This window comes from Chroicocephalus ridibundus, chromosome 1 (genome assembly GCF_963924245.1).
Source record: "Chroicocephalus ridibundus chromosome 1, bChrRid1.1, whole genome shotgun sequence".
Lineage (NCBI taxonomy): Eukaryota > Metazoa > Chordata > Aves > Charadriiformes > Laridae > Chroicocephalus > Chroicocephalus ridibundus.
The window spans coordinates 84,061,785-84,087,548 of NC_086284.1; the positions used below are offsets into that span (position 1 = coordinate 84,061,785).

Below are 25,764 nucleotides of genomic sequence, written 5' to 3' on the forward strand. Positions count from 1 at the left end.
CGCTCCGGGCGGGGGCGGGCCGGCCGCGCCGCTTATTTGACCGGGTGCCGTGGTCGCCGCGGTCTCTTTCGTGTCCCCCTGCCCCGTCCCCCGCCATCGCCGCCCCGGTCTCCGTCCCGCCATGCCGAACATCGTGCTCTTCAGCGGCAGCTCCCACCACGACCTGTCCCAGCGGGTGGCGGACCGGCTCGGGCTGGAGCTGGGCAAGGTGGTCACCAAGAAGTTCAGCAACCAGGAGACCAGGTAGGTGGGGTGGGGTGGAGCAGGGCGGGTAGGGGCAGCTCCCCCTCCCCACGCCCGGTCATGGATGTCCTCCCTTCCCCCCCCGCTGGTGGCAGAAGGGGCCTGGTGGGGCACAAGAGCCACAGCGGACCTGTCCCCGGTCGCTCGGGCTGTCGCCGGTAGGGAGCGATGCCCTGGGCAGCTCTGGCGCCCGAGAAGGGGGTGGCAACGTCCCCCTGAGCAGGTGAAGAGCATCCTCCTGTGGGGTGAGGGTGGAACTGTCCTGTCTGCAGCCTGAAGTTCATCTCACCCTTTGCAGATAGTTAATGAAATGGTTCAGCAGCTTTATCTCCCTAGAGATGAAATCGTCTTGATTTTATGAGTTATGGTATATTATACCGCTTTTGTAAGTAGGTCTGTATGCGAGTGGATGTGAGAACAGGATGGTGAGGATGGATCAGACGCTTGAAAAAGAGCCTGTGTCAAATCACACTTTATTTTATGGTCTTTATTTTGTGTCAGCAGCCAGCTGTGTGCGTGTGACACCAGTCACAGTTCCTGCGTGGCTCCCCTCCTTAGCCCCAGACTCTTGGTCCTGCATGAGGATAATACAGTTGGTATGATGACCCTGGCCTACTACTGAAAGCGCAGGTGTGTTAGGTTCCTGGCCAGCCAAATGCAGAGGGTGACTCTGATAACAGTGCAAAAAATCCTGCGTGAAACCATCAGGATAGCTTGCTCACCTCCACTCTCTGAGAATGCACTTGCCAGGGCTTTTTCTACCAATATTGCCTCTCTTAGCTAGTTTCTCATCTTAGCTTCCTGACCCATGTGTTTTATTTACTCATTTTTAATGAAGAGTTTTAAATTGAGGTGACAGCTGTATGTATGATCATCCCATGAGCTGGTAAGACTGTGCAGATGCTTTTCTATATAGGTGTATGAAATATACGCCTATATTTCCTATATAGGTGTATGAGCTCCCATGAGCTGTTTTTCTTTGTAGGTGTATACCAGCTGGTTCCAAAACACAAGTTCCCAACTGCTGGCTATCCTCTGAGGTTATTGTGTGTTTGTTTTTATCTGTTCTTGTTCTGAATCTCCTGAACAAGCGTGTTTTCATTGCTTCCTTTGAAAGATTACCATGGTGTATTCTAAAATTGCTCTCTCAAAGCTTGTCCTTCTATTCTGTCTATGTTTTTGCGTTCTCAGTTTAATTGCTCTTGTTCTAGTTATGCTCACTGGCATTACTATAAACCCTCTTCTATTGGTGTTTATTCTTCTATTCATTCCTGATTAAACGAAGGTTTAAATCTTCTCTCAAGTCTTTCCAGCCCTATACTCACTTTTTTGCTCTTTGATCTCTTTTCTGCATGATAAAACTTAATTTGTGTGTTTGGTTGCATGACTTTCTTGCTAACTTATGTCTATTTTTTAAAATGTTTATTCTCCGGAGACACTTACCTTTAGTTCTCCTCTTTGCTACATTTTAAGCAGAGGTTAATTGATTTGGATTTCACCCAAGGTAGAAACTTATCTCCAAATTTTGCATATTTATTTTATGAGGTAAGTTAATTCTAGGCTTCAGGATACAATAATTTCTACTCTATCATTCCACCTATTTTTCCAGGTGTGCAGTATTGGCCTCTGCCATTAAACAAGTAGGTAGTGGTGACTGCAGCATGTCAGTGGTTTGGCTAATCTAGCAGTGCCAGTTAATTTTCTTAGGCAAGTAGGGATGTATTGTGGTATAGATATGAGGTATGTATCTAATCTAAACGTTATTTCTGGCTGCTTCTGCTGTAACACTGTGAGTCTGGCATTGTCTTTTTTTTTTTTTTTTTTCCTTTCTTTTTTTCCCTGAACTTAAAATGCCTTAACACTATAAATCCTTAAGTGTTTGGTTCTGTTTTCCTTTTTATTACAACTTCATGCTTTTGAGATTCTAAAGTGAAGTTCATGTTTCCCTTTCAGCAAGTATAGTTTTTACCCACTATATAATGTTTTAAGTGGGTAATCTTTTCAATATCCTTAATGACTTATTTTAGGATGTTGGCCTTCCAGTTTTGTAGACTGATGTTCTTAAAAAAAATCAGCAGTAGTAATAAGAAAATTCCTCAATAATGTATTTGAAATTAAACTACAGCTAAAGTTAAGATGTTTATGCTGTAGTGGTCCGTTCCTGAGGCACCTGGATTTTCAGTCTGTCTGCATAGCAAAGTTTCTTCCTATATACAGATAATCCAGCACAGCCTTTTTTTCCCCCTTCTTTTTGTTGCTTTTTTAAATTTATAAACAAAATTACAAAATACATTTTCAATATTGCAGAATACTAGAATCCGAGTGCTAAAATGCTCAAAGAACCTTAAACCTTCCCAATGGCATTCGGGCAAACCCCTGTGCAAACAGATAAGCCTGGGCCTGACGGTCAACGAACTCTTGCTTTGTCAGATCTGTTAAGTTAGCAAGTTGCAGAGAAGATTCATCTTTTGTTAAAAAGTCTGTTTTTCTGTTTGCTGTAGTTTCTTAAACTTCAATGTAAATTACATGTAAGTCAATAAATGCATGCAGCCCCAGGCTTAAATCCTTGCCAGAGGGTCCTAGGTGGCAAGCCTTTACTTGAGAACTGCAGTTAGTCTGCCTTGCAGAATATAGTGGAGGGAAGAGTCATTAAACATTTTGCATTATATTTCAACTCAGACAGGCTTTAGGTCTCAGTCCCAATCCTTAGCACATGTAAGTGGGTTTGAGGAACTAAAGCTGTACCCTGAGGTTAGCCAGGGATACGACCATGACTGGTGGTCCGGCACTGTGGCTAAATGGGCAGGTACACTCCCAACTCCAGGACCTTTAAAAGGGGAAAGGCTTCTTTTCTTAATTTATGCTGAGACTAGCGTATCTGGCAATATCTCAGTTCTCTGGATACTGGCATTCAGTATTCTTGCAGGTCTGTAACTGAGAAACGTAATGTGTGTGCTAGAAAAGAGAGGGAAATTGCTGGTAGACTCAACCACTGCTCCATTTTTTTTTGCTCCTTCCATCTCAATTGTATGGAAATGTTTTCCTTCAGCTGACCACCAAAGTCAAGCAACCCAACCTAAAGCAGTGAGAGAGCTCCTCGATAATACCTGGTTGTAGAAGATAACTCTGTTTAGTATTCAAAGCTTGTGTGTCAATTAAGTGCCAGCCACAGTGTTGCGGTAGGAGCTTGGGTGGCACCACCTTCTCACTTATCTGGCAAAATGTCAGGGCTGCAGTGGGGGCTCAGTTGGTTTATCATCTTCAAACCCAGCAAGCAACCGTCATCAGCAGAGTTTGGCAGGCTGGAGGAAGAGGAAAGGAATTGAAGTCCTTAAACAGGCATGGCTGTTGCAGCCTCAGCATTGTGAAACTCTGTTTGACAGACATGTAGCAGAAGCATACATATGTTAAATGCTCTGAAGTTTTTCACAAAATTGTCTCCAAATACATTGAGGTGGCATTTAATTATAGTTGATACACAATTAAATCCCAGTGCAGGTACTTTTGGTGAGTCAGCTGACAAAAAAAAAATAATCATTGAATATACATCACTTAACTAAATATATTTTCCTACAATATATGGTATGTTTGCTTCTCTAAAGACTATTTATTTTAACTCTGTCCCTGAAATACTTGTTACTCTCAAAATGGAGAAACTGGAGTCATAGATGACATCCTCTTACACACATCTCTCCCAGAGAAAGTAGTTAGTGCTCCTGCCCATTTCCGTGAGCTTCTTTGCTTATTCCTGTCAGATTCACTGGCTGAAGTGAATCTTCTTGCAGATCTTCTCGACTGACCCATGAGGAAGGACTTAACTGAAAGGACTTGGACTGAAATTTAATCTGGGAAGATAGGAAAAAAAAATAGCTGATGTTTCCGTGGAAAATTCTTACAAGGATGGATGTGAGTCTGTATTTCACACGAAGTAGTGTAATGAAAACCATTTGTTCTATGAAGTAAATAATTGAAAAAAATCAGGATCAAACCTGGAAACTTTCATATCATTGCTAAATACCAGGGATGCGCAATTCAGCACAGGACTGTAACATTTCTCTCCCACCTTCCCTTCAGCGTCCTCCAGCTCTTCTACTGCAGTTGTCTCGTCTGAGACATGACCTTGCTACATCTCCTGTACCCTGGTTCCTTTGGGCTCAGCTGCTGTGGGGGCCATGAGCTGTATCACCCTCACTGGAGTAAATGGTTATGGTGTTTGCAGACCCCTAATCGTGGAGTAAGAAAGCTCAGATGATAAGCTGGTGTTAAATCAGATGAAGGTGGTAGGGATTAGGGATGTGCTGGGATGTGAAGTGTCTCTTCATACCACTCAGCCACTGAGAGTGTGATTTGCAACCAGGGCTGTGCTCTGCCTGCATCAGCAGTGGTGGCTGTTCCCCTCACTCCCTGCTTGCTTATGCTGTCATGAGAAAGGGGAGGCTGGAGAAACATTTTATCAGCTTGGTTGAGTTAGATAAAAATTGTTTCCAGATTGCATGTTGTGTAGGTTTTGTTTATATAGGGAATCGAAGATGCAGCAAATACGGCCATTTATCACATTGTTCATTGCTCTGAATCTTAAAAGGTCCAAAAATCATAGAACGGTTTAGGTTGGAAGGGACCTTAAAGACCATCTAGTTCCAATCCCCTCGCCATGAGCAGGGACACCTCCCACTAGATCAGGCTGCTCCATCCAGCCTGGCCTTGAACACTTCCAAGGATAGGGCATTGACAACTTCCTTGGGCAACTTGTTCCAGTGCCTCACCACCCTTAGAGTGAAAAATTTCTTCCTAATAACTAACCTAAATCTAGCCTCTTCCAGTTTGAAGCCATTACCCCTCATCCCATCATTATGTGTCCTTGTAAAAAGTCCCTCTCCAGCTTGCTTTCTTGTAGGGGCCCTTCAAAGTTTTTGGTTTGAGACTTCCACTTTATTGACCTTGCTGTATACAGTGCGCATCTTTAACTAGATGCTAAATGCTTGAAATTTAAAAACAAAAAATGACCCATATAAATAATGGCTGACAATCCCACATGTCAGCTGTAGTGTTTGGCATTCAGCCTTTGAAGATTCTTTGCACATGCTTAGGCTTGTTAGACCTTTGTTTCTAAATTTCTGAGGGTTCCTTTTGGACTGCATGTGGCTCAACCCAGAGCTGCTCAAGTGAAGGTGGTTTTTCTCTTGCTGTGACAGGTTGTGTGCCAGAGTGGAGGTGAAGAAGATATTTCCCGTCTTGTGGTACTCACCATGCCAGTGCCCACCATTAGGACAAGGCAGTTGTCCATGAAGATCTAGGTGGGGGTTGGTCTTGGAGCTGTTAATCAAAGTGGAAGAGCCTGGAGTTGAGGGAAGATCATGAGTGCCAGGAGTTATGGGATACCTATAGACTTAAAACCAACTCTGGCATTTTTATTGTTGCTTTGGGCTTTTCTGGTACCTACTCTGTTATATAACATCATGGCAGTCAAAATATTTGCCCAGTTAAGTTGGAGGTCTTGCATTAAAAGACTTTATGCTGTAAAATGTGTTCCCAAAGGTAAGAGGTCAAACACACCTCTCTGTGTAGTGCTTTCCATTGGTTGGCTTTCAATGAATTGCAAATTCAGCATGTGGATTTTTTTTGTCACTTCCGAGATATTGATTCTTTTTGCACACTGTATGAGGACTCTAACCTTTAAATTTTGGCCTCTTCTCTGGTTATTAAAAGTGCCTGAAGAACATATCTACTTTATTGGCACGTAAATTGCCTGAGAAATCTTACTTATTGTAAGCATGGCTGGAAACTTAATCTGTTGTAATTATTTTAAAAGGTACTTAGAGCCATTTTAAGTGCATGATTTGAACAGGATCCTGGTTACAGGTTTACATTATTTACCGTTTTAGTCTGGCTCTCCATACTTATTCCTCTGCTTCCCCACAACTGTTTTTTTTTTAGTTAGGATGTATAAATTCAAAATTCCCATCGCTATAAGTTCTGTTGGGAGTGTACTATAAATCTATCTCAGAAGGAGCTCAGCCTGCTGTTACTCCTGATTTTGAGTTTTGCTTAATGGATGCTTCAGCCATTTAAATATGTTTGTAACAAGTGGGTTTTGAGCCTTATTCTTAATTCATGGTTATTAGTCTATCCAAAAGTTTCTACTTATTAAATTGAACTCTCAAATCAGCCTTTGCAAGATGAAGGCAGATACCAACACTCAAACTTGTTTTTCTTCATGTCCTGAATTATGCCTATCTTTCCCAGCTAGAGCCTTGTGCTTGTGGATTCCAAGCAACTGTCTCAAATAGTTAATTACTTTTGTGGGGTATTAATTTCTATAATTTTTACTTTAAAACACAATTGTGTGATGTCAGGGCTTTTAATGTACAGGTTCTGTTGACTCTTCTTGAACAAGAAGTTTATTTAAACTGAGTGTTACCAAATAGCCGAATTTGATTAAATTGCATAAAACAAACAGATCTTGTAATCTTGAGGCAAGAGCTTGTTCTTGTGTCCTTCCTCTGTGTCCTCGCTATTGAAATTGTTTAAACAGCCCGCCAAACAGTTAATTAGGTCATGATATAGGTGGTCTAAATTGAATTCAGTAGTACTGTTAATAAGATAACTGTCACAAAGTTTGACTGCTGTTAGCTTAATGTTGTCCAATAGATATTGGCAATACAATGCTTCAGGTATCTGATACTAGAGTTTATAGTCTCTTACTGTTTGCCTGTTTATAATGGAATGTGTAAAACACACAAACCAAAGAAGGCAAAAAAGAAGTCCCAAACAAAAAACCCCAAACTACCGACACCCCCCCAAAACCAACAAAAATAAAAACACACGCAAAAAAAACCCTAATGTGGTTAGTCCAGGCTATGTCTGATGGTATAGTTGCAACACAATGACTGGTTGTCTTTTACTGTGCAGCTTGATCAAGGTAAAATAGGCAGCTGTGTGTCTGTTGGTTGAGTCTACATAATACCTCTTAATAGCAATCTATAAGAAGGCAAACAACAGATACTGATCTGTTGCACAGCTGTCTCCAGTTGACTGGGAGAAGATCTTTGTGCAAGAATCACATTATGCTATTCTCTGGCACCTTTAACTGGGTTACTCCTGAGTGCTATGCAAGTATTAATTTAAGCTTGATTTATTTTAGTCTTCCCATAACTTATGTGTCCACTAGAAGAGGTATTTCTATACACTATACATTCACATTTCTGTGTGCCAAATAAGCATGTCATTCATTCTGGCCTGAAAAGTGTAACCAAAAGTTCAAATGCTCCAAGAGAGAAAGTAGCAGCATTTTTGTTTTCTAAGTTGTTTACAAGATGAAAAAGTTATTGCTAGCCCAAGGTCATTGAAAATATAGCAGTTAATGGCAATGGAAGAAGCATCACTTCAGGTCCATTGTGTTAACCAGATCTATATTTATATCAAAGTATATTCCCTGATCTTCTGAAACCTATTATTTGTTAGCAGAGTGCTTAGAAAGTACTGTTTTTCTAAAGGAGCAAAACAACTCCGAGTGTTATAATTCAGTGTTCTTTGTGTATATGATGAACATTAAGATCATCTATTTTTGTCATTCAGCAGCTTTTCTCCTGTTACATAACGTATCTATGAAAGATGTGGTTACTTTTTTTTTTTCCCCAAGTAATAAATTCTTATTCTGCCCCCCTTGTCACTCCAATAACATTCTCCCCTGAAAATTGACAGTGTTTTCTTCTCAGTCTTTTTCTACTTTCTTCGTTGTAATGGCTCCTAGGTTAATTTTCAGAACTGTAGCGTAACTCCACAGTATTGGGTTTAAAGAGGTGCCATAGGGCTTTTGCAGGTGGTGGTGGTGGTGTTTGAACCTATTCCAAAGATGTGGTATGCAACAACACTTGTTATTAAGCAGGTCTGTGTAAGTGCCACGTCAAGGGGCAATTATCTTTTTTCAGAGCCCTCATAATAACAACCATGAATCTATAATGATGACTGAGGCTGCATCCATATAGTAGTGGGTAGATGCTTTACTCAAAGCTGGATTTCTGTGTTCAGAAGCAATGACAGGTTTCTTGCTTGCTTTATTTGGTTTTATTTATTCTTCTGGGAAGTGGAACTCTGGTTTTGGTAGTTTTTTAACTTAACTTATAGTTAAGTCTGACTAGTTCCTCCAATTATGGAATATGCTTAGTGTCTTGCTGAACTTAAGTTATTTTGACCCAAACTCTTATCTCCAAACAGGAAAACAAACTAAAAATATTTTGATCAAAACAGTTTTCTCTGAACAGCGCTATTCTGTGGATCAAAAATTTTGGTCAGGGAAGTAACAGTTTTATGAACAAAAAATTGTGTCTTTGTGCCATGATGAAAGCCTCCAAAAGGCTTCCTGGATTAACACTGACGTACCTGCAGATTGTGCTGTCCCTGACCACCTCTGTCCTTATGGAGGTGCTGGTGTTTGCTAGCTGGTTTGCTCTCTTTTGACCTTAAGAAATCCTGCTACTAGCATTCTTGGGTAAAAAAATTCTTTCAGTTAGGGAGAAAAATTAAGACAGGATCTTTTTTTATAGCTTGTTTGGGACCGCAGAGGAGTCAAATAGGGGAGCTGAGAGCATGGACTCAACTATCTCAATGGTAATAAATCAAATGTTTGCATATCATTAAGATGTTTTTAAGCAGTAAATTCCTTTCTGTGTTTTGTAGCTACAGAAAGCTAATGAGTCTTACACAGCAGCCTGAAAGCTGATAAACAAAAGTTGTTTGGGCTGTGTTTCGCTAGAACAAGCCTCAGCGTTGAAGGACCCATCAGAGAAAATATTCTACCCACATCTGGGCCATTTGGATGGTTTCCTGCTGGAAGCTTTTTCTTATTTGTATCTTAGGTAAAGATGCAACCTTTTAAATAAGGGCCCAGGACATTTTAGCATTTAATAATTAAGACTAACTTAGTAGAGCATGGGTTTGAAAGGTCTGATCTCCTCATTATTTAGGAATGCCTCATTATTTCTTGTACATTGTGCATGGATTCTGAGAAAAATGAAGGTTAGTCTACTGCTTTTATGTGTGAGTTTTGGAGTAACAGGTGTGAAAAGTTAGTGTGGTTTAACGGTAGATTTCTCTTGCTTGGGTCTAGAATTGAAAAAGAATCCACATTCAACTAATTTAATTTAAATTCCCTGTTTATTTATAAGCTCTATTTAATTCTTGAATTCTGTGGTGTGAGCAGTGATCAGTGCCAGAATTTGCCTTGAAATCTGTAGAAGAATAAAATAAGTCTTAGATACTATGATACGCAACCAAAGTATGTAAGCAGAGTTACACCAAACAACTCATGCAATGTGCAAGTTGTTGACGTGTGGTGAGCTGTTGATGAGCAGCTCTCTTAGCTTTTCTGTAAGATTTTATTTTTTTAAGGAAATACTTTACTTGGACATAAGTGTAAATTAATCTTAAAAAAATGGTGTGGATTTTAACCAGATGTCTGCTTTTGGGGTGTGGTTTGATACTTGTCTCTTCTAAAATGCAGTAGTTTCTCAAATTTAGTAACAATTATCATAGAAAAAATAATTGTCCTTTCTAAGGAAGTATTTTGATGCAGGTAGTATTTAATGTTCTGAAGTTGTCTCTGTTGTTTCTGTACATAACATCTAAGTTATTCTTTAAATGGTCATCTTGGGAGATTGCAAGGACACAGAATACATAGACTAAACCACAAAAAGCAGTATCAACTTTAATAACAATGTCAGCTGCATCAGCGCTATAGCCATAATTATGTGTTGGTTGGTGCTAACCTTACAAAGACCATATTTAGGCTGAAGTAAATTTTAGACTGGCTTACATTGAAATAGGCTTTGTATCAAGAGGACAGTTATCCAAATCGCTGTAAAAAAATCTTAGTCTAAATGGGGATAAACCTATGGAAGTTTGTTAAAACAAAACTGGTTTTTGTATTCTTTAATAATGCTTTTTCAGTAATTCAAGTGTTTAAATGGTCATCTCCTGCTCTTTCAGTGTAGAGATTGGTGAAAGTGTGAGAGGAGAAGATGTGTATATCATCCAGAGTGGCTGTGGTGAAATAAACGACAACTTAATGGAACTGCTCATCATGATCAATGCTTGCAAGATTGCATCATCCTCCAGAGTGACTGCCGTAATTCCATGTTTTCCATACGCCAGGCAAGATAAGAAAGACAAGGTAGGTAAGAACTGTGTAATTATGGAAGGCTTTTTTTTCAGCTTGGTCACTTGAAATTTTTGGAGATGAAAATTATTTTCATAAACATCTAAGTGATTTGAAAGATTTGCACTTTTTTTTTATTCTTTCTTGGTAAAATGTTCAGTTATATCATCTATAGGTGAATGAAGTGAGACAAGAAATTATTTTTTGCTTGTCAAAACATAATTGACATGCCTTCAATTTGAAAAAGAAGGTACATCCTGTGTGTGGTATATTGCTGAGTACTCTGCTAGCAAATCTCACTTTATGGGACTGTTTTCCTGCTTTTTATAGCTGCTTTTTTTTAAAACTCTATATATGAAGTGAGTACCCCCTTTTAAACATTTTAATTGCATGTAATTAAATCCTAAATTTGAAGTGAAGTAACCATTATGTAGGTGGGTTTTACCCTATACGGTTAAACAGAGAGACAAATGGAAGGAACTGAGTAAATCTGCAATGCATAACCTTAATTAATAAAAGCATTATTTTATGCTGCAAGACATTTAAAAAAAAAAAAGGTTTTATATCTGTAATTATTATTATTCATGCAGACCAAAAATTGTATGGAAACCCCATAAATACTCTTCTGATCTTAGGGACCTTTTCTTGAATTTGATAACTGATAAATATACCAGTTCAGCCAAGTTGATAACACAGTAACAAACTCTTTGTGACAAATGAGTTTGATTTTTAAAAAAATGGAACTAAACTTTCCTGGCTTTACTATATATATATATCAAAAACCTCTATTAAATTATGTGAATGTTACTTTTACCTAAACTCACTTGAAAAAAACTAACAAGAATAAATGTGAATTTGGCTTTTAAGATTGGATTGCAATGGTTGTCTTTTTGGAAAATTGCCCCTCTCTGATACTTCTCATAAATGGACTGCCCTCCCCCCTTTCGCTTTGGGCATCAAGAAAACCGTCCTGAAAGGCTTCTATTGTTCTTTACGTTCTTTAATATAAAATAAAACATAGCAGAACTGAGAAGTAATGCAGCAGCTAAAAAATAATAGCAGATATTACAAAATATGTAATGCTCAGCCTGTTATGTCTGAGAACAGAACTAAATACAAAAAGTTATTTTCTAGTACAGTCATTCTTTAAGTGCAAGCTCTCTAACACCATACTAATATTATGAAGACCTACTGTTATACTTGCAAAAACGGAACTCGGGAGTTAAATATTAGCTCCCTATCCTTTGCCTACATCTTTTGGAACTTCATTTTTGTGTCTTTTGTACTGAATAATGCTCTCCTGCAATCAGGAAAGCTGAAAGACTTCTTTTTATCAAAAGAGCTTGAAAGGGGAGCGATAAACATTGTATTGAAAGGGAAGGAAAGCATCTCACTAGGTTTTGATGCCCAAATTCATATTGGAATACTTTGCTGGACCATCCTGTAAGGTTTTGGTGTGAGAAAAGCATGAGTATGGTGCCAAGTTTTCCATGCATCTAGGTTATGCCTTGTCAAGGGTACCCAAAACCCATGTGGCAGACTTCCAAGAGACACTTAAAACCCACAGTGTGGTGGCCTATCATGCCACCCAGGAGCATGTTGTGTTTTGGAAATGCCATCTGAAGATGGATAGCCTAAGAAAGTGGTTTAGATTAATAGATTTTGAGCATTGTTCCAGACTGTTCTCTGGGTGGCACTGAGTTCTCCTACAATTCTAGGCAAGCCATTTCTTTTTTTTTTCTTTCTCTCTTTTTTTTTTTTTTTTTTTTAAACCTCAGTTTTGCAATTGAGAAAATGTTTGCCATCTTTGGAAATTAACCTTGGTAGTTGACCTCCATGTTGCAAAATAAGCTATAATATAGCTGTCAACATCGGGCAGCTTATTGACGGGGAGATCTTTCTTCCCACTGTTGGATTGCATCACATCACTTGGTCTTTGACCCATGTGGAGTGCACGAGCTTTGTGCTGTCTGAAGTGTCACCAAAGTGCCAGCCATTTTCTTCCTATGATTGTACACAGATTTTCCTTGCTCTGGTGAAAGAAACTGCTGTAGTTTTCTTGACTATGAACTGAAGCAGTATAATCTTCACTAGCTAGATGCTCTTTTCCAGTTTGAATTTAAGTTATTGACTTTAATCCATAAAGAGCTAAATAGACTGAGTTCTCACTGCTTGAAATAACCCTTTATTCTTCATGCTTCTCTTGCAGTTATGATTGCTGAGAACAATGAAAGTGCTCTTCATTTATTTATTTAAGGAAACCACCTTGCAATAAAAAAATCATATTCTGAACAAGGCCTGTGTAGGTAATCTACTCTGGAAATTTTAGCATTAAACCTGGACTAGCCTTACATGAGAAACAGATGTTTAAAAAAAAAAAAAAGGCCTGCTGAGAATAGTAGAAAAGTTGTTAAATTAATTTAGTCGCAGTCAAGCTCTGCCGTAAACTAGAATACTTCTGATACACAAACTAACTAATTTAAAATTAGCTCAGGTGTATTTGTGCTTTGGCCACTGCTGCATTTATGCATCCTCTAATTATACTAACTTTCCAAGAAGTGGGCAGGACACATTCATATAGGATGCTGGAGAGATGCCTTTGAGATAAGTTAGAAGTAGAGTGACAGGTGAGTTTGGTGTTTTACAGCTCATGTAACTTTGTTTTTTTGATTTGTAGAAGGGGTCCGTGGAGCGTTGGGTAGGTATCCTTTTTTTTTTTAATCTAACGCTATGCATTTCCATTAATATGGCCTTAAATGGTGAAACTTACTGGGTTACATTATGTATAACTGGGAATGTTTTCAGTTTCACTTCTTGATTTCAGTTGTGTTTCACCTAGGCCGTGACAGTATTCCTGTGGAATAATTTGCTACTAGAAAACTCATAGCTTTCCGTTAAAAATTAATATGGACATTCAAGATAATGGCTGTCAACTTCTGAAGTTTCAAAGCGTATCTCACTTTTGAAACAATAAATTTAGGTGATACATTAGTGAACATTCAGTATCCATACAGTTTACAACTGGCTTTCTTGGAAGTGAAAGTTCCAGTTATAAATCTTTGGAATTTCTTGGATTTTTTTTTTTGTGCAGTATGCATGTGATGCATTGTTTAGCAAGGCCATATAATAAGATGCTTAAAGACAACTGAGCTTTAATCTTGATGGATAGCTTATACTTTCAGCTATGTGTCCTTTGCATAATTACTCTTGTAAGGTTTTTTATATTAGCTTTTTGGATTCCCCCCTGCCACTGGTAACTTTAAGAATTGTGAATAAATTTGTAATGCATCACAAAGGAAGAAATCTTTTATATAACATGTTACACTTAAGCAGGGAATTTGCTTAGGAACTAAAACCATAGTGATTTCTTTTTTTTCAATTTAGTTTCTGTACATAATGTAATGTTGCGTTTCACACTAATAATTCTGAAACTAATCTCAAATTCTGTCAAAGAATGGAACAATGAATACTGTGGATTTCTTTCTGTTCTTACCTCTCTGATCAGAAGCAAACCTTACAAACTCCAAGATAAAGACAATCTTGAGTTCTCATCTACCTTTGTCATCCAAGTTTCTGAATAATGAGGCCAGGTTATCTGAGGTTCCCATGAATATACTCTCTTTGATTTTTCAAATAATCTTCCATTTGGATCATATTGTAGCACAAAACTTTATTTTCTATGCAAGCAATCAAATCTTAAATACTTTTGAACATGTCATGTGTGTTTTCTTTAATGCACAATTTTGTGTAAAGGAAACTGTCAGATAGCTTCAAACTTCGTTTGTCTTAATCTCCTATTAGCCCATTCTTGAGAAACAGGTATTGGTGTCTGGCTATCTTTCCTTCCAAGACCCTCTGTTCACCAACACGTAGGCAATCTGTGATGTGTGCATGTCTGCTAAAACAAGTTACCTAGTGGTAAAACCTGCAAGTTCTTCCTTCTGGGAAGGCAGCCTGCAAGGCCAGCAGCTGAAAGAAGTACCAACTGGTAACGTATACATTAGTATTTGATGCAGGAAAGTATTTTGGGTTGGTTGGTGTTTTTCTTGTGATGGTGATACTCATGGTATTGATACATGAGACAAGCTAAGTGGTATGCACATTGAACAGAAATGGAAAAAAATAAAAGCAAAATTCAGTATGCTGGATGGAGTGGAAATAGCAAACCATGTTCCGGGAAGAATGTGATCTGCCTTTAGCAGCTAGCCTGAACTACTTATTTGTTTCTGCCAGAAGGGGTGGTCCTGGTTTGCCATCTTCTTTTCCCTTCTCTTTCATTTAGCTGCCTCATCTGGCTGCTGTGTGTTCAGACAAGTCCCGGTGTGCAGCACAAGGGAATTGACGGAAGTGTATAGCCTGGGAAGAAGGGATGGGACAAGCAGCGGAGCCAGCCTCTGGTTTCAGTATCACCTGTTAGTCCAGCTTACTGTAGCATCAAACCAGATCTTTGCAAAGAGCTGATAAGAGAACATTGTGGTAGAGTCAAAAGAGTAGTTTTGTTTTATTAGATGTTGCCAAAGGTTTGAGAATTGAAGCCCAGCTTAAAACTGTCAGTTTGTACTGCAGAGATGAGCTGAAGTGATCAGGAATTTGAATGGCATTAACCAAAAGTTTACTATTAATAATAGAAATATACAGAAAGCTTTGGCCAACTCGGACCTTACAGAACTGGCCTTAAATGAGGAGCAGCATAGTCCTCAGTAATCGGAAAATCATCTGTGCTGAAGTGCTAATGATAGCAAATTCTTATGGAAGTTATATGCTTTTGAATTGCAGAGATCTAGGGAAGTGATAGCTGTTGCATATATCTTCTGTGTATCTTATACAGACCAAACTGTATTTCATAGAACATCACCACTAAAACCAAGAGGGATGGTTTTCAAAATGAAGAATTTATGTAATGATGTTGATAAACTTGATCCAGCCATAAGAAAAACTGCAATATCTCAGTTTCTTTTCTGGAAGTATGCTAACAATATGCAGGTTAAAACAGAGGAATGCCAAATTTCCACCTATATTAGTGAAAGTTTTGAGCAGAACACTGGCTCCTTGATATGACACAGACAGAAAAGCATCCAGGTTAAAGCGGCAGTGCTTCAGCTTATTTTAGGTTATGCCCTTAAGCACCAGGAAGGAGAGCAGAGATACTCTGTAATTGTGTGTATAGGGGCGGAGGGAGTGGGGTTTCCTAGGAGGCTAAATGAGGCTGTTTGATAAAAAACTGTGCAGGAGAGAATGCTGTGCCAGCAAAAGTCTCTCTGATGGAATGGAATCTCTGAATTGAAGTTCTGCCTTCATGCTAATGTTATTGCCAGCTATTAGCCTTATTTAAAGATTCACAAAAAGAAAACAGGAGGTTTTGTTTAGTATTTCTGTTACAGAGAAAGCTGTCTAGGGTGACATAGCTTTTTTTTCAGACATTAAAAAAATCTGAAAAAACTTTGGCATTGCTCAAGGTACCTTCCAGTCACTATTTTCCATCTTCTCTTTTTTTATATTGCTGTTTGTTCTGCATCCTTGTGACTTTTAAAAAGCTCTTGACATTGGCGTTAACTTTTCTAATTAGATAATTAGATTTTTACTCTTCTTTTGTTCTCTATGCTTCTGGTTTTTTTGTTTGTTTTTTTTTTTCCCCAGCCCCTCTGTCCCTTTTGGGAATTCTAGACTCTTAATTGCACCCAACAATTAAGCCTGAATTAGCAAAAAAGAATAAATAAATAGGCCAGGGTAGAAGATCCCTGCCAACATGGATCTGTTACAAGCTATACTGTATCATGAAGATATGCTTGATCATAACTCTGGTTTTCAAAAGTCAGGTTCACTCTGCCTTTAATCTGCGTTTTTGGCAATGTTTTTTAGAACAGGATAGCTGCTTGAGAGTTGGATGTTAATGTAGGGTAGTGGCTTAGAGAAATGGAGATTGTCTGTCTTTCAGTTAGCTTTTCTATGGCAGAAAGTTTTAAATAGAAGAACTGGAAAATTATATCCCAATTTTATCTGCTTGTCAGTTAGCCTAATTACCACAATGCATGATGAGGCAGACTGTGCAAACTGATTTAGATATTCCTAAATGTTTTGCTGAGTTTCAAAACCCTAGTAGCAAGATTAGCTATTGACAGGCTAGTTTGGCTAAAGTTCCGGAGCTCTTTGTATCTAGATTCCAAATATTCTAAAGGAAAAAATCAAGAGAAGTAGCTAATTTTCTGACTCCTTGCATCTAGTTGAAATCTTCTTAAAATTTAAACACTTGTGCTTCATTCCTCAGAGTCGTGCTCCAATCTCTGCAAAACTTGTTGCCAACATGTTGTCAGTTGCAGGGGCTGACCACATCATCACCATGGACTTGCATGCTTCTCAGATCCAGGTAACTATCAGTTTTTACTAACTGTGACTAGGGGCTTTACTGAACTGAAAGGCTAATATTAATTCTGTGGGTTTTTTTCTCATTGTTTTGAAAGGCTATGTACACAAGTGTAATAATTCTCAGGGTTCAGAGAAAGTCTCACTACCTGTTTCTAATTAAATTATCTTTTTAAAAGAGACTGGCATTGATTTTTATGGGGTGATTTTGACTTTGAACACTTGTGCATTGGAGTCTTCTGTGGAATTTGCCCAGTCTAGTGTAAGAACACCCAGAATATCAAATATACTGGTTTGCGGCAAGTTCTTTTAATCTTGGCCAGGTCAGAGATTATAGTATTGCCCTAGGTAGAGTTTTGTTGTTACAGCCAAGGGGACAATATTCTCTTAAGAGAAGTGGAGATGGGGGCTGGCAACCCTTAGCTGGCTTACTGCTGAATCCAGCAAATCACAAAACTCTTTACTCAGAGCAGTCATAATTCGTCATTTTCATGTATACCTCTTTACAAGATACCTTGTTTTTTCTAGAAAATACCTTCTATTCCGTTTCTGGTATGCTGTTTAATCGGAATTTCCTATTACGCTAGATGACTGTCATGCAAATAGAAAGCAGTTTCATGTGTGGTCTAACACGGATTTCTTGTCATTACAAAAACAGAAAGATTCGGTTTCTGTTGCTCAAGCAATACTAATCTGAATCTTCCCCATATTGAAATATTACTGTTAGTGTCAGACAGTTGAAATTTATGGAAGTTGAGTATTACTCACTGCATTATTTTTTTGAGAGCTTTTCATAAGCATGAATTTACTGGAGTGCCTGAAGGTGATCTCTTCTGAATTTTATATCATTTGAGAACAGACGTTTTTTATGTCACTACTCTTGGGTGAGATTTTTAGAGACCTTAACATTTGCCCAACTTCTGCTGCATTTGATATGAATATCAGAAGGCATAATTAGGCTAGTGTAAAATACTAATAAATTTCTACCATGTATGAAAAGCTTGATTCTTTCCTTGTGTCTTTGTTCCAGGCAACACATCAACATACATTGATGAAACTCTTTTTCTCTTTTGGCTTAGGGTTTCTTTGACATTCCAGTAGATAACCTGTACGCAGAACCTGCAGTGCTGCAGTGGATTAAAGAGAACATTTTGGAGTGGAGAAACTGTATCATAGTCTCACCTGATGCAGGTGGTGCAAAAAGGTACTATACAAGCCTAAAACTGTTGTTTTTTCATATAGTTAGTGGTTAATGAACTAGTTTGTCTAGTCTTCTTTTTTCCTCTATGAATTGTGCAAGATATAGGGTATGACACTGATGAATCCAACTGCACTGTAAAAACAGAATAGTTCTTTCAGTGTTGTTCATGCTTGAAAACATCCAGGAGCTTTCTATACTCTAAAGGATATCTTTTTCTCTCTCCCTGGATATGGCCTCATTAGCTGAATCCCTCCGCAGGAGGGAAGAGATTTTTCCTGCTGCTTGCTTCTTTAGTCCAGTTGCTGCACCTCTTCCTGCTTCGCTCTGGAATTGCCTAAGTTTCCCTTCTCTGTCAAAGCATATGGCCTGTACCTGCTGGCATTTAGGTAAGAGCTTGCTTGAGTCGTGTTTCTTTTTCCTTTATGTTATTGCATTCCAGCTGTAAACCCGTTGACCCAAAGTTGTGCACTGTAAATACTGGAAAAAAGGGAGTGAAGTTTTGTTTTCAGTGGCAAAAGGTGAAAATAGAAAAGGTAGTTCATTGGAGTGTTTCTTCATTTGCTTTACAGCATGTGATACTCATTTAGCAGACTTATATTTGCTATCTATTGAGTATAAACTAATGTAAAAGCTCAGAAACACGCTGACTGGAAAGGTGATAAAGCAAAGCATGCCGTTGAGGTGCTGCTACAAAATTCAATAGGAACAAAGACAAATGAAGTAAGAACCCTGTAAGCCCACAGCAATTTAAATGTTTGGAAGGTAGTATGGGGAAAAATGTGAAAGACTGTCATAATTTGATTTTAATTTAAGTCCTTGTGTCTGTTGTGAGTGTTCACGTTCCAATAATTAATAGGGAAATAAGACTGATTATAACTCAATAGTTGTTTCTGTGTAGATTAATCAAGTTAAAGGTCTGAAGAATATAAACTATAGAAAGCATGCTAAAATTCAGATGACTCAGTCAATTAAATTTGCTTGTTCCTATCTAAATACTGTTGTTTTCACAGTTGGTTTTGGTTTGGGTTTTTTTTGTTTTTAAACAAAATACAGCCTTTGTTTAGCATTCAAGTCAGAAGACAGCATTTCCCCCCCCCCCCCCCCAACAAATATTTGTATATGATAAAGTTGATCATGAGAGTTTATTTCTTGAGGACCACTATAGGTAGGTACAGCTTATTTTTGGTACCTTTCTGTTGTAATGCAACCAAGCAGTTGCAGTAGGAAAGACGTTGCTTTTCACAGGTTCTCCTTCACCTCCAGTAATATAATGTAAAGAAAATGGTTTGGCCTTTCCATTTAAAACCTGTAGACCTTAAAAATAATACTTGGGTTAATGAAAAGTGAGTAGAATGTGAGGACAGTTTGTCTTTAAAATTTGTATCTCTAAATGTTAAAGAAATTAAAAAAAAAAAAAAACAAAAAACCAAACATGCTCTTGCACTTCTTTCAAATGTCTGACCTTTTTTTTTGCTTCTTATCACTGGCTTGTTTTTTTCCCAGCTTATTAATTTTTGTGACTGAAATAAGGCATGCAAATTCTATTCATATCTTAACGCCTCTGAGGTATTGAGACTCGCTATGAAATGATACTATTGTTCACAAAAAATGCCAAAACATTTGGGGTTTTTGTTTATCAACCAGCTGTTGAAATGCAGTAACTAACAAATCCTTCATATCTAAGTGGTAAAGAAACAAAACTGTATTCTCTATTAACTGTGCATTTAATAACCTTGTTAACAACATTCTAAACATATTCTAAAAGACAGACTACAAGATTGAACCAGCATAGGAAAGATGTTTATTCCTGTGTCTTTACACCTACCAGCTCTGGTGTGTATATATATATATATATATATATATATATATAAAAAAACCAAACAAACCCAAACCTGAAAAAAGTAATCAGAAGTCTGTAACAAATTAAGCTTGTTATTGGATGTTTGTCTGGCCACCAGAGGTCACTCTGAATAGTTTTAAAAGATCTTTGTCAAGCAGATGTATTGCTAAGGGAATTGCTAATGAAGTAAGCTACTTGATGACTAGTCAAGTACTGCTAAAGAATTATTAATCACTATTAACTTGTTTGGTTTTTTCCATTGGTTTGTTTTCACATTCCTGCAGTGGTATTATCAGTTAGGATGTTAAAGTGCGTGCTGCTGTAGGCTTAGAATTGAGGCTACCTCTACTTTAAATTATCTAGTGTGACTAGGTATTGCAGCAGCTTAATAAAAGCTTGTGAATTGCTGAAATTTTTTCAAGGCCAAGCACTTAATGACAGGGGGAAAAAAAAAAGTTAATTCAATTAAAAAAAACACCCCTGTTTCTGGAGTATAGCTTAAGACTCTCTGGTTGTATCTATTAGCAGTGAATTAAGCTTGTTTCTGACCTGTCTCATTACTAGCAAAAGTTTGTGCTGCAGTAATTTGAAAGTAATGAAACATAAACCTGTGTTTTATGAAAAATACACGTGCATGCCTCTGTTCTTTTAAAATAGTGTTCTAAATGTGTTGTGTTTCGTCCTGTAACAGGGTTACTTCAATTGCTGACAGACTGAATGTGGAATTTGCTCTCATTCATAAGGAGAGAAAGAAGGCAAATGAAGTGGACAGAATGGTCTTGGTTGGTGACGTGAAAGACAGAGTAGCAATTCTTGTTGATGATATGGCTGACACATGTGGCACAATATGTCATGCAGCAGACAAGTAAGTATTATTATGAACTGGCCCTCTGTCTTCCTGTGCTGTAACCTGCAGATAGCTGATGAATGCAGTTGCTGTGTCCTGCGTGCTTATAACCCAACCTGACCTCTGTAGCATGAAGTCACTCTGATCTTTGAGTCACAGTCCCGTGATCAAACTGTGTCCTTCTTTAGAATGTGGAATTGAGCAAATATTTGCAGAGATATATTATCAGTATTTAGAAAGAGGAAAGAATAAATAAAAAGTCATATAACTTGGAAGGGACTTGGACCATCTAGTGTATTTTTCAGTTCCAAGGCAGAATGACAGTTAGAAAATCATTCTCCTCTTAAACCTCATCGTTGGAGCCTTTCCACTGTCCTTAGACAATATTTCACAAAGCTTTACTAGATTTAATATTGGAAAGTATTTTCTCCCTGGTGTTTCAATGTGTGTTTAATATTAACCTCTAACATACATTTTTAGTCTAAAATTACTTGTCCTTTTCATCTGTGAAGGTAAGAATAAGTTTTCCTGTCTTTTGTCAGGAAGTTAGTTGAAGAGTGTTCTCACTCCCCCCTAGACTAAGTAACTTCAGTTTGTTCAGTTCTTCCGCATGGTTTCTAGACTTCTGCTCTGTTGTTCATGCCCTCCAGGTTCTTTCCAGTTGGTCCACTTCTTGAAGTGGAGCACGTGAATGTAGACCCACTCTCTCAACTGAGGCCTTAGCAGTGCTAAGTAGAAAGGATTACTTTATGTTTTTGCAGCTGGCTTTATGCTGATATATTTCAGGGTAGCAGTATGTTGGTTGGTTCTTTTTTTCCACAGAAGTTGGTGTTGTTGACTGCACTAAACTTGGTAATGTCTGTAGCCTTTTAAAAAACCTGCTGATTCCTCAAAGGATTAATTCTTCCTATGGCTGTATCTTCACAACTCAAGATGTACGGCAGTAACTCTAGCTTCCAAATCATGTTGACAAATTGAAGAAATGAACTGAAATTCATTAAGAACAAATTTGAGGTATTACAGTTAAGTAATACTGAAGTGCTCCATTCATATCCAAATATGTGCTACCAACTCTGGCTAAGGAGGTCAAGGGCTGCAATCTAAACTTGGATTTAAAACTTGAGGTTTAAAATCTTCCATTTGAAGATCTTGTATTTTGGTATTGTTCATAGCAAAGCCCACCCCCATATGACTGTAAATAGCGCGCACTGAAAGCAGGAAGGAACTGCTGAGGAGCAAGACAGGGGAATATTTTAAATTGATGTTGCTGAACATTTACTGTAGCATTGCTACTCTTGGATGTAAACCTTTCTAAAGCTACTATGTCTCAGTTAAGAGCATTTTGAATTTATATTCCTGTCCAATATATTTGTAGACACTATGAGAGTATCAAATACTCTTGTATCCAAAAAGGGTCCATGTGGTACTTCCTGTCTGACTCTATTTTGAATCACAGAATCATTTAGGCTGGAAAACACCTTTAAGATCATCAAGTCCGACTCTTAACCTAACACTGCCAAGTCCAACACTAAACCATGTCCTGAAGTGCCACACCTACACATCTTTTAAATACTCCCAGGGATGGTGACTCAAACACTTTCCTGGGCATTCTGTTCCCTTGCTTGACAACCTTTTTGGTGAAGAACTTTTTCCTAATATCTGATCTAAACTTCCCTGGCACAATTTGAGGCTGTTTCTTCCCATCCTATTGCTTGTTACTTGGGAGAAGAGAACAGCCTCCAACTCGCTATTTACCTACAGTAGATTTCTATAAAGGAAAGTCTAAAACCATCAGAAACCATCAATGTTTCTGCAGTGTTTATAAGAAAGATGCTTTTGCTGGAGTAATTCTGCCTTATATCCTCTTCTTGGTATGAAGTACTGCTTTTCATTAATGCCAAATCTAGGTGAGATGTACTTTGTGCTTAATTAGACTTGCACACCAAAATACTTTAGGCCTCTTATCTCAGCAACCTAGATGGATATCAAGCAGATGAACTAAGAAATGTGTTTCCAGATATAGCAGATCGACTTGTTTAAGTACAAACTTAAGTACACGCTCCCCCTGTGCGTTCTCCTTGTAGGCTGCAGCTACTAAATATAATGCTGAGAATGACCGGAAAACTTTGATTCTGTTAAGTCATTCAAAATGAGATGTTGTTTCTGTGGTTTTTGTCTTTTTTTCCTATCTTACTGTGCTTATGCTATGATTTGATAAAACACCACTCTTCAGGGCCTCCCTTTGTAAGACTAGAAAAGTGTCTAGGACATAGCTGAGTGTCAAAACCAAATTAACAGATTCTGACTCATTCACAAGGTGTTCTAGTTCTTTGCTTTATACTTTTTTTTTTTTCCCCTCCTATGCTGCATCATTTCACTGTGTGCTTGGATCAGCAGCGTGTCTTCCCCCAACCTTGCAGTAAGCTAGGCTTTAAATCATTAACATTTCTTCTTCCTCAGAAACTCTTTCTGAGCAAAAGTGTTTGAATTTCAAATGAAAATAAAGGTGGACAATAATGGAGGCGCAATAGAGTTGTGAATACTGCCATCCAACCTACTTCATTTTTGCCTCATTTAGAGAGCATGTACTGGAATTCAATTGTATGTTGTGCTGATGTGGTCAAAAGTGCAGCATTTTAGATTAGTATCGCTGCTACCGAGAAGAACATTTTTATTTCATTAGCAGTTATTTGTTACTTTTTTGTGAGACTTATTCATATAACCTGAAAGAGTTCTGGATTATTTTGTAGATATTTGTATCTTTCTTTAGCTTCCAGGAGGAATTTATGTGTAAAATGTATTTTAGAGATTTCTACCTGGCTCCGTCTATAGCCATGTATGCAACCATGCATCACAGCATACTTTTCCTTTGTTTTCTACAGGTTAATATCTGCTGGAGCTACTAAAGTTTATGCCATTCTTACTCATGGCATCTTTTCTGGTCCTGCTATTTCTCGGATTAATAATGCACCGTTTGAGGCTGTTGTGGTAACTAATACAATCCCCCAAGAAGAGAAAATGAAACACTGCCCAAAAATCCAGGTACAGTGGCGGGTTTGTGTCATCTGTTTAAACTCTGGATTTGTATTTTACTGTTCACTGATGCTAGAATTTGTGCCTTGAGAAGAAAATAATGTTCTTGTGCAGCTTTGTTGTTTGCAGCACTTCTTGCTAAAACATGTCAAAGGAGATTCAGGTAGCACAATATGTTGCAAGATGTTTGGTATTTGCAACAGATTTGAGTATGCCTGACTGAAAGTGGCAAACTTAAAACTGGGGTGTTTTTTTAATCAATATTAATCATACAATATCAAACAATATCTTAAGTTAGTTATCTTGTTGTGGATGCCACAGAAACCTTAGGTGACGACTTCTTTTTTTTTTTTTTTTAAAATACACTAATGAAAATGCTCAAGATGACAATGTTGACATAATAATGACTTTTTTTTTTTTTAAAAACCAAACTGAGAATACAAAGCTGACTTACATCAGTAGCTTTTACATGAGATTGTTCTGGGAAGTCATGTGTCCCTTTTGGAGTTTCCTACAGTGTAGAGGAAGTTATAAAAGATATTTTTTTTTGTAATGCAACATTGAATTTTAAAAAGCTTAAAATGTATTTGGTATTTATTGAAACAAGTCAAGCACTTAAAAGGTGTGCTTCCCTTAAACTGTATTTGTGTCAAGTAGACACTGCCATCTGATGGTTAGAATAATTTCTTTTTGACAGCATGCCCCGTGCCAGAATTCTTCAGCAGTATGCCTGTGCAGCAATCTTATTCGATGCTTTCTTGTTGAATTTTTTGAGTTTGTACTTTGTATTAATGCAGTTCTTATATGTTAAGTACCTAATGCTTTAATGTTATTTTAATTCCTAGAAGGGGTAAGAAAGCACAATCATAAATTGAATGTTTGTATATGTGTTTATAAACTGTATAGTTGATCGTTCTTGGTATCCCATAAAAATTATCTTCTTGATTTTTTTTTTTTTTCTTTCAGTTTATTGACATTTCCATGATCCTGGCTGAGGCAATTCGAAGAACACACAATGGTGAATCTGTGTCTTACCTGTTCAGTCACGTCCCCTTGTAACTGCGGGAGGTTACATTGCATCTTGGCAATGGTCCCTTCAGCGAGCACTGTTGTTTTTAACAATGCATCTCAACCACAAGAAATTAGTGTCTTTGTACAAGTCCAGAACTTGTATGTTTAATTACTATATTTGTCTTGTAATTACCATTTGTTCTTTGTAAATGGGCAATAAATCTCTGTCTGGCAGAAAATTTATGAATTCCCTTGAGAGTCTGGAAGTCTTGTGTTGTGTAACTTCTCTTTTCTGTACCCATCCTCACTTTCTGCTAAACTGCTGCTTCGGATCCATTTTTCTTTACAGAACTACTAACTGTCTGTTCATAGAACTTAATGTGATGTATGCATATAAGATCACTTTCTGTGTTAAGCTAAATGCCGCAAGCTCGGGTATCTTGTTATCTATTAATTGGTCAGGCAAGCAGCGGTTGTCTTCTGTTTTGTTATGTTTAACTACCCTGAATAGTGAGCCCTAACAGAATGTAAACTTCATGTTAATTTTGAGGAACTGTTGACACATCCATAGTATTAATTGTGTTCTATGCACTTCGTGTTCTTTTTTTTCCACAAGACATGTGTGGCTGCTGTTTTCTTTTGTAAAGCTCTCATTAAATCGTTTGCTTAACATCTATTGTGTGCAGTTATTGTCTTCAGTTGTAAAATTAATGTTTCAGTATTCCCGGGATGATTCATTTCATGTGTTTCAACAATAAGGAGCAATCTTTAATCACGAGAATTTTGGTTTAAATTTAATTTTCACTTTTGACATTGCTCGATTGTGATTATATGAATCATTTCATAGCAGTTTTCCTGTTAATATTGTAATGCTTCACTATGCAAATTCCAAAGAGCAAATTTAAACACATGTATTTATACAAGTTGGTCTCTACCCACAGTTACTTGATTTTAGAAGTATCTGAAAATAGTTTTTGGTGTGTGGTAGTTTTTGGTTTTTTTTTATTTTTAAAACTGCAGAGTCAATAGAGCTTCACATTTCTATTTCAAAGTATTGCAGTACTTTACTGTACAGC

The 25,764-nt window shown here is 37.8% G+C and overlaps 1 protein-coding gene across 3 annotated transcripts; it reads left to right on the top strand.

Moving 5' to 3' along the window:
- The first annotated feature begins 42 nt into the window (after positions 1-42).
- On the top strand, positions 43-25,362 carry PRPS2 (phosphoribosyl pyrophosphate synthetase 2). 3 transcript variants are annotated; one of them, XM_063341717.1, is made up of 8 exons: positions 43-243; positions 10,228-10,411; positions 13,074-13,094; positions 16,662-16,760; positions 17,836-17,960; positions 20,489-20,662; positions 23,527-23,686; positions 24,644-25,362. In XM_063341717.1, exons 1-8 carry the CDS (start codon positions 122-124, stop codon positions 24,734-24,736), a joined length of 978 nt encoding a protein of 325 aa, XP_063197787.1. In that variant the 5' UTR covers positions 43-121; the 3' UTR covers positions 24,737-25,362. The 3 variants fall into 3 exon arrangements, with proteins under 3 accessions (XP_063197787.1, XP_063197796.1, XP_063197807.1); XM_063341737.1 differs by lacking the exon at positions 43-243 and adding an exon at positions 342-466; XM_063341726.1 differs by lacking the exon at positions 13,074-13,094 and having other exon boundaries at positions 44-243.
- The last annotated feature ends 402 nt before the right edge of the window (positions 25,363-25,764 follow it).